Source organism: Emys orbicularis, chromosome 13 (assembly GCF_028017835.1).
Source record: "Emys orbicularis isolate rEmyOrb1 chromosome 13, rEmyOrb1.hap1, whole genome shotgun sequence".
Classification (NCBI taxonomy): Eukaryota; Metazoa; Chordata; order Testudines; family Emydidae; genus Emys; species Emys orbicularis.
This window is the reverse complement of record NC_088695.1, coordinates 13,400,827-13,410,306: the sequence shown is the minus strand read 5'-3', so window position 1 is coordinate 13,410,306 and position 9,480 is coordinate 13,400,827. Positions and strand designations below refer to the sequence as shown.

At 44.0% G+C, this 9,480-nt stretch overlaps 1 protein-coding gene across 1 annotated transcript; it reads right to left on the bottom strand.

The window, feature by feature from the left end:
* Positions 1-8,271: 8,271 nt before the first annotated feature.
* Positions 8,272-9,237, bottom strand: LOC135887459 (olfactory receptor 14A16-like). Its single transcript, XM_065415210.1, has one exon. It carries the CDS (start codon positions 9,226-9,228, stop codon positions 8,272-8,274), a length of 957 nt encoding a protein of 318 aa, XP_065271282.1. The 5' UTR covers positions 9,229-9,237.
* Between the last annotated feature and the right edge of the window lie 243 nt (positions 9,238-9,480).

Genomic DNA, 9,480 nt, shown 5'->3' with positions numbered 1-9,480 from the left:
TCCCCCAATCCCGCTAGGAGTCAATCTACAAGTCTTTGGAAGGTGGCGGAAGCATTTCACAGCCCGAAAGGGAGTACATTGAATTCATACACCCCTGCCTGGGTGACGAAGGCTGACCTTTCCTTGGCGGGTTCATCTAGTGGTACTTGCCAGTACCCCTCGGTTAAGTCTAAAATAGAGATGAATTGGGCATGTCCCAATTTCTCCAATAGCTCATCTGTGCGTGGCATTGGATAGTTGTCAGGACGAGTTACAGCATTTAGCTTACGGTAGTCCACGCAAAAGCATATTTCCCCGTCTGGTTTGACAACTAGAACCACTGGAGAGGCCCATGCACTCTTAGAGGGGCGGATTATACCCATCTGTAGCATGTCCTGGATCTCCCTTTGTATAGCAGTTTGGGCATGAGGTGACTCCCGGTAGGGTGGGGTTCTAATTGGGTGAGCATTACCTGTATCAATGGAATGGTATGCCCATTCAGTCCGTCCTGGGGTGGCTGAGAACATTGGCATAAAGCTAGTGCACAGCTCCTTGATCTGCTGCCACTGCAGACGTCCCAGGGTCACGGAGATGTTCACCTCTTCCACGCCACCATTACTTTTTCCTTCATAGTAGACACCTTCAGGCCACTCCACGTCATCTGTTTCCTGGGCTATAATCTGGGAAACCTTTAATTCTCTGGAATGAAAGGGCTTAGGATAATTAACATGGCATACCTTAGGCTTTATGTTGGAGGTGGGGGAGGCTATGAGATAGTTAACAGCTCCTAGGCGCTCCTGGATCGTGAATGGTTCTTCCCACGACGCTTCCAGTTTATGGGCCTGGAGCGCCTTTAAGACCATGACTTGGTCTCCTACTTTGAAGGACCGTTCTCTGGAATCTTTATCATACCAAGCCTTTTGCTCTTCCTGAGCATCCCTTAGGTTTTCTTTAGCAAGAGCTAAAGAGTGTCGGAGGGTGCTTTGTAGGTTGCTTACAAAGTCTAGAATGTTAGTTCCTGGAGAAGGCATAAACCCCTCCCATTGCTGCTTTACCAACTGTAATGGCCCCTTAACCTCGCGGCCATACACCAGTTCAAATGGTGAAAACCCTAAACTGGGATGTGGTACAGGCCTGTAGGCAAAAAGCAACTGCTGCAACACTAGGTCCCAATCATTGGAGTGTTCATTTACGAATTTACGTATCATGGCGGCCAAAGTTCCATTAAACCTTTCCACCAGGCTATTGGTTTGATGGTGGTAAGGGGTAGCAACCAAGTGATTCACCCCATGAGCTTCCCACAGGTTTTTCATGGTCCCTGCCAGGAAATTAGTTCCCGAATATGTAAGGATGTCAGAGGGCCAACCTACCCTGGCAAAAATATCTGCTAATGCCTGGCACACACTTTTAGCCCTGGTGTTGCTTAAGGGTACTGCTTCCGGCCACCGGGTAGCAAAATCCATGAAAGTCAGTTTGTACTGCTTTCTTCTGGGTGTCTTCTTTGGGAAAGGACCCAGAATATCCACAGCTACTCGCTGAAATGGGACCTCAATTATGGGTAGTGGCTAGAGAGGGCCTTTAACCTGGTCTTGGGGCTTTCCCATTCGTTGGCACACCTCACAAGACCAGACATAATTAGCAACGTCCTTGCCCATTCCCTCCCAGTGGAAGGACTTCCCCAACCGGTCTTTGGTTCTGTTCACCCCAGAATGGCCAGTGGGATGATCATGGGCTAAGCTCAAGAGCTTTACCCGATACTTAATGGGAACTACCAACTGTCTTTGAGGATGCCAGTCTTCCTGGTGCCCACCAGAAAGAGTCTCCTTGTATAAAAGTCCTTGTTCTACAACAAACCGGGATTGGTTAGAAGAGCTGAGAGGCGGTGGGGTGCTCCGTGCCGCCGCCCAAGCTTTCTGACCAGACATCAATCCAGGCTCTCCAAATGTTTCTGAACAAGTCTCTCATATTTCAAACTTGTAAGTAAACAGCCAGGCAAGGCGTGTTAGTTTATCTTTGTTTTCTCAACTTGTAAATGTATCTTTGTTTTCTCAACTTGTAAATGCCCAAGCTTTCTGACCAGACATCAATCCAGGCTCTCCAAATGTTTCTGAACAAGTCTCTCATATTTCAAACTTGTAAGTAAACAGCCAAGCAAGGCGTGTTAGTTTATCTTTGTTTTCTCAACTTGTAAATGTACCTTTTTGCTGGAGTGTTTATCTCTGTTTGCTGTAAGTTTGAACCTAAGGCTAGAGGGGATTCCTCTGGGCTCTTTAAGTTTGATTACCCTGTAAAGTTAATTTCTTTCCTGATTTTACAGAGATGATTTTTACCTTTTTCTTGAATTAAAAGCCTTCTTTTTAAGAACTTGGTTAATTTCTCCTTGTTTTAAGATCCAAGGGGTTTGGATCTGTGTTCACCAGGGAATTGGTGAAGAGTCTCTCAAGGCTACCCAGGGAGGGGAATTAACATCGAGAGTGGTGGCAGCGGACCAGATCTAAGCTGGTAGTTAAGCTTAGAAGTTTTCATGCAGGCCCCCACATCTGTACCCTAAAGTTCAGAGTGGGGAAGCAGCCCTGACAGGCCCTGTCTCTATAAATTTGGAAATTTCTTTAATATATAGTCTACATTTATAGAAACAATTCTGGGAAGATCAGGACAAATTTTAACAACTAAATAAGTAATTTCCTTACATATTTGATATGGAAAATGCCGACATTGAGAAGAATCTGGTCTTTGGATATATCCATTGCCTGTGATTTATTCCACCTAATGCAAACACTAGACATTTTTTCAAAAATATCAACTACATTCAATAATGATGGGATTGATGAGATGGATTCTTCAGTGGTACAAAAATATCATCATATAAATGGATTTTGTATTCTTACCTGTTTATAATCACACCTTCAATGGCTGAGTGCTGATGTATGTACATTGCTAGTGGTTCAAGAGAGAGAGATTAAAAAGGAGGGGTGCCCTTCTTTCTAATTGAAATATGGGAGAAATAATTCCATACGTTGCTAGTGAAGTGAGGAGAGAGAGGCATACATTTTAAACAGTGAGGTTAATCAATCTTTGGAACAGTATACAAAGGATTGTGATGGATTTTGCATCACTGGCAATTTTAAAATCAAGGTTAAATTATTATTATTTTTTAAAATATGCTCTAGATCAAAAAGAATTATTTTGGGGGAGTTCTATGGCGGGTGTTTTGCAGGAAGTCAGACTACATGATCACAGTGGTTCCTTCTGGCCTTGGAATCTATGAATGCCATTTCCTTGATGAACACAGTTCTGTAAGTTACAGGTTGCCTCTCACTTTGCAGATAAGTCTTCAGAGCTGTATTCTGATTAAATTGATGTAAATCTAGACTCTACGCTACTGTGGTTTCGCATGTGTATGTGGGTTGAACACTGTTGTGAGTTTGTATATGGACTGGACACTGCAGTGTGTTTGTGGGCTGTGCAGTAGTGCGTGTGTTTGTGGGCTGTACAATATTATGCATAACTATATGTTAACATCCTGTGTAGACCGTGCTAAAGGACAAAGTGCACAGGCAATAACAAACTCATAAGGTGCTATACAAAGTCTGACCACTAGAAGGGGATGAGGAGGCACATTGTGTTAGGCTGGGTTACATGTACATTGGGGAGTATGAGAGACTGAGTGACTGTGTGTACGTGTGGGGGAGGGGAAGGGATAAAGGGACCAGACAGAGAATAAACTGAAACAGAGGCAGTGGCATTGGATTAGTTCAAATGTCTGTGAGGCCTGTCCTCGTGGCTGAGAGAAGTGATTCCAGTTCAGATAAATTTCAGGTTTCAGAGTAGCAGCCGTGTTAGTCTGTATCCTCAAAAATAACAGGAGTACTTGTGGCACCTTAGAGACTAACAAATTTATTAGAGCATAAGCTTTCGTGGGCTACAACCCACTTCTTCGGATGCATATAGAGTGAAACATATATTGAGGAGATATATATACACACATACAGAGAGCATGAACAGGTGGGAGTTGTCTTACCAAGTCTGAGAGGCCAATTAAGTAAGAGAGGAGAAAAAAAAAAAAAAAAAAAAAACAGATTGACAGAGCCAGACGAGTACCCAGAAGTCACCTCCTACAAGACAGGGCCAACAAAGAAAATAACAGAACACCACTAGCTGTCACCTTCAGCCCCCAACTAAAACCTCTCCAGCGCATCATCAGAGATCTACAACCTATCCTGAAAGATGATCCTTTACTCTCACAGATCTTGGGAGACAGACCTGTCCTCGCTTACAGACAACCCCCCAACCTAAAGCAAATACTCACCAGCAACCACACATCACTGAACAAAAACACTGACCCAGGAACCTATCCTTGTAACAAAGCCCGATGCCAACTCTGTCCACATATCTATTCAAGTGACACCATCATAGGGCCTAATCACATCAGCTATACCATCAGGGGCTCGTTCACCTGCACATCTACCAATGTGATATATGCCATCATGTGCCAGCAATGCCCCTCTGCCATGTACATTGGCCAAACCGGACAGTCTCTACGCAAAAGAATTAATGGACACAAATCTGACATCAGGAATCATAATACTCAAAAACCAGTGGGAGAACACTTTAACCTGTCTGGCCATTCTTTGACAGACCTGCGGGTGGCTATCTTAAAACAGAAAAACTTCAAAAACAGACTCCAACGAGAGACTGCTGAGCTGGAATTGATATGCAAACTAGACACAATCAACTCAGGGCTAAATAGGGATTGGGAATGGCTGAGCCATTACAAACATTGAATCTATCTCCCCTTGTAAGTATTCTCACACTTGCTTCTTATCAAACTGTCTGTACTGGGCTATCTTGATTATCACTTCATACGTTTTTTTTTTTTTTTCCCTCCTCTCTTACTTAATTGGCCTCTCAGACTTGGTAAGACAACTCCCACCTGTTCATGCTCTCTGTATGTGTGTATATATATCTCCTCAATATATGTTTCACTCTATATGCATCCGAAGAAGTGGGTTGTAGCCCACGAAAGCTTATGCTCTAATAAATTTGTTAGTCTCTAAGGTGCCACAAGTACTCCTGTTAGTTCAGATAAAGTGGCTGCACAGTGTCACACGTACAAATGCCACCCACCAGTCTGTGTGTATTTCAGATCTCCTCTGTGCCCAATTACAAGAGCCTGTAAGACTTTCACACCCCTACCAGGGAGCCTGGCTGTTTAGCTCAAGCTGCAGGGACTCAAACCCTTAGCTCTGGAGGTCTCTAGTTCAACCACAAGGTGTCAGCCAAGATGGTGACCATCATATGAGCTCAACTTAGGCTCTATTTCTGCATTAATGAGGTTCAGCTGTTGGCCTATCACCACTCTGCTGCAGAGCAGGTGTGAGGCCTATCAGGAGAGTGACACACTAGTGTGATGAGGGGCCAATTTATGCCCACATCATCTCAGACATCCACGCTCCGAGACCCCTGCACGCTCATGACCTAAGATACATTACATGGGTGGTGTGTATTGAAACTGAGATTGATAGAGCTGGTCAAGGAAACTCCACCAGAAAATAGTATCCTCAGTCTGTTCATGGCAGATGCTTCTACTATTCTAGCTGAGTGAAAATTAATCTGCCCATGGCTTGGAAAAATGTTGTCAAGCTCTACCTTTGACCTACCATGCTCACTCCTCCCAACAGCTCCTGCAGAAATTCTTGGGTGCCTCATCTACCTGGAAGTTGTTCCAAGCAGCTGGTTCTCCTGCATTCTCTCCCAGAGGCAATGATGACAGGTTTATTGTCTGACAGTGAACATCATGTCTGGTCCTTGTGGAGCAGGGCCTAATGGAGTGAGAGGGGTCAATCCACAGGAACTTGTGCTTAACTCATTCAGCCTCTTTGAAATCCCAGCCCTCATCCTAGATAAACATCCCCTCTTCTCCATAGAGGTGGTGCCTCCAGATTTGGTGTCAGATACATTGACTGGGGCAAGGGCACAAACATGTGCTGCCCTGATGGTACTTGATTTGTGGATAAAAGGAGGAATTCATTCTCTAGGGCTCTCAACCCAGTCATGTGTAATTCAGAGCAGGGCTTTGAACCTGGCTCTCCTACATTTTAGGTGAGTATCCTAACAAGCAGCCTGTAATGAGACTTGTTCTCTCTTTTGGTTTGTCCTGTTGGAGCTGTTCCTCTTGATATAAATTATTAAATATACATTGGGCCAAAGTCAGTGACTCTGGCCCAATGGGTAGGACACTTACCTGGATTGGGGGAGATTCAGGTTCAAGTCCCTGCTTTGCCTAATTCAGAGCAGCCCAGTTGAGTACTCTAACACCTAGGCTATTTGCTACTGAGGGGTCATCTCTCTCTCTCTAATTTTGACCAGAAATTCCATTCTGCACCTGAGAAACGTTCTTGATCAAAGTTTAATTGAAACCGACATGTTCCCAGGAAAAGGTACAGTTTCAACGAATCAGCATTTTTGGATGAAAAAAAGTTTCTTTGAAAAATTGCTGATCAGCTTTTCCCAGGCAGCTAGCTGGAGAGTTGGGCAGTCCAGGGAGGCAGCTGCCTGGTGATCTGTGGTGCCTGGAGGACCCATCTATCAAGCTCCCTAACAGGTGAGCTTCTGAGGAACCGTGAGCCTGGGAACCTGGCAGCCAGACAGGTAGGCTGCTGTTGGACCTGGGGAGCCCTCCTGATGGCTAGCTGGCTGGCAGATGGACTGGCAGGATGCCGGGGGAGACATGCTAGCCAGGCAGCCTGCCTCCCAGCCTGGTTTCCAATGAATGTTTTGACTGAATTGACACATTCCCATAGATAGCTTCAGTTGTGCTGTATCAGCATGATCTGACCACCTCTAATCTGGATATAGGCAATCATGAACAGAAAAATCGGAACAAACTTTCCATGGATTATCTATCTATCTATCTATCTATCTATCTATCTATCTATCTATCTATCTATCTATCTATCTATCTATCTATCTATCTATCTATCTATCCCCATACACACTCATCTATCCAGCGACTGATCAATCGATCTGTCATAATAATTCACAATCAAACAGAAATCTGTCTTTATGGCAATGTGACATTGTGTGTTAGATAAGCAATGGTGTCATCCATCTGTCTGTCTTTCTAATAGTACTCTGCTTGGCCATGTCTAGATTTACACAAGATGGTGGATGGAATGCCAGGTCAATGCATGTACTGGTACTTTGCCACTTACACCAATGTTATAGCAAAATGACCTAACACAAGTAAATCAGACAACCCAGAGTTTTTGGCCAGAAACTCTTCAGAGTTAATCTGCTGATGTCCATGGAGCTACTCTGCATTTGCACTAGTCCAGCTAAAATGACTACGGAACCCTTACATGCCTTGCACTCTCTTTCTCCAGGCTGCCTTTAGCCATATTTGGATCCTTGTGTGTGTGTGTTGACTGTTGGCCAAACCCTGATCCCTTCAAAGTGAAGAGGCTAAATCCCAGTGAATGGCATCCACATTTGGTCTCATTTTCAAGAGTCAGCTTGTCTTTAGGAAACACTGCAAAACCTTCCCTTCCAAAAAGTCTTTCCACCTCAGCAAGAATGACACAGCATTATGTATTCCGGTATAAAATAATACAAAGATACATATCCACAGCTCTAGGCACCCTTACATATTCTTAATAACACAATAAAATCACAGCTGCACTAACAATCATTTCAACAGGAGTTCAGCCTTCCAGACACCCTCTTCAGAACCCCTCTCTCATTGTGGGGAGCAAACTTTCAGCTCCCTCAGAAAACCCCATTAAAGAGATGATACATCAGCACCCCCAAGAGATGACAAAACATCAACTACTGCATGTAACCAAACATTCCCTTCCCCCAAATATACCCACCCCCTAAAAAAACAACAAATATCAGGAACAAAGGAACAAACCACTCAACTAACTGATGAAACAAAACAAAACAAAGAATAGACATGCCAATAAACTATAAAACTCCAAAATCTCCATTCCCAAGCAGGGCTTTTTTTACCTAAAAAAGGAGAAGTACCAGAGGTTCCAACAGGGACTATGTTATGGCTACAGATTTTGTGTGGAAGCTGCTCAGATAGCATGATGAGAAGTAGTACAAAGTCCTAAAATAGCTAGATTTTGATCTTATGTACACTGGGGTAAAATTAAAGTGGTGTTAGGTTTTTTTTTTACCACTGTAAATACAGTATTTTTCATGAAGACTCTGCACACCATGTTCTGATGGAGACAATATTGTCACCTGTTGATTAGATTTATAAAGAAACACAGATTTAAAAGACAATCACGAGAGGAAGACAGACATTTTATTCTTGGTCAATAACCTGTGCCAAGTCAGTTTCTTCAGGGCAGCTTTGATCTCCTTGTTTCTCATGCTGTAGATGAGGGGATTCATCATAGGATGGACCACGGAATAGAGAACAGTGAGCAGGAGATCCAGGCCTGATGCTGAGTTGGAGATGGGTTTCAGGTAGGCAAAGGTGCCAGTGCAAACTAACAATGAGACAACAATGAGGTGAGGAAAGCAGGTGGAGAAGGCTTTATGCCGACCCTGCCCAGAGGGGATTCTCAGCACAGTGGTGAAGATCTGAATGTATGACACAATTATTAAAACAAAGCAGCTTAAGCCCAAGAACGCATTAAAGGCAATAACCCCAACTTCACTGAGATAGGAGTCAGAGCAGGCAAGCTTGAGTAGCTGAGGGATTTCACAGAAGAATTGATCAACCATGTTACCTCCACAGAAGGTTATTGTAAATGTGTTCCCAGTGTGCAGAGCAGAATTGAGAACACCACTGATCCAGGCACTGGCTGCCATTTGGACACAAGCTCTCCTGTTCATAACTCTCTCATAGTGCAGTGGTTTGCAGATGGCAACGTATCGATCATACGCCATGACAGTGAGTAGGGCAAAGTCAGCCAAAGCAAAGAAGAAGAAGAGAAAGACTTGGGTGATGCATCCAGAATAAGAAATTGACCTGGTGTTCAATAGGGAATTTGCCATGGATTTGGGGACAGTGACAGAGATGAATCCAAGGTCTAGAATGGACAAATTCATCAGGAAGAAGTACATGGGGGTGTGAAGGTGTTGGTCGAGGGCTACTACAGTGATAACGAGAAGATTCCCTGTCAGGGCTGCCAGGTAAATCATTAGAAACACCACAAAGTGCAAAATCTGGAGCTCCCGAACATCAGAGAATCCCAGGAGAAAGTACTCGGTCATGGTGGTTCGATTGGCCATTGTCCTTCTCAATACACCATGTGCTGCCTGTGAAGGGAAGGACAAGGCAATGTCAGGATTAGAGTGCTCCTCCCCTCCGACAATCAGCCCCCTAATCAGGAGAATTATCACACCACTGTAAATTGCCATATCTCCTTTAAAGTTAATGGATGGCGCCTGCTTCCATCATCTGAGGATCTTGTCCAAGATGTGGCTCGATAAAATGCAGTGTAAATATGGAACAAATTACAAGCCAGACCCAACAATCTTAGG

Coding starts and splice junctions, on each gene's coding strand:
- LOC135887459 (XM_065415210.1), bottom strand. CDS start 9,228: ATGGCCAATCGAACCACCATGACCGAGTACTTTCTCCTGGGATTCTCT.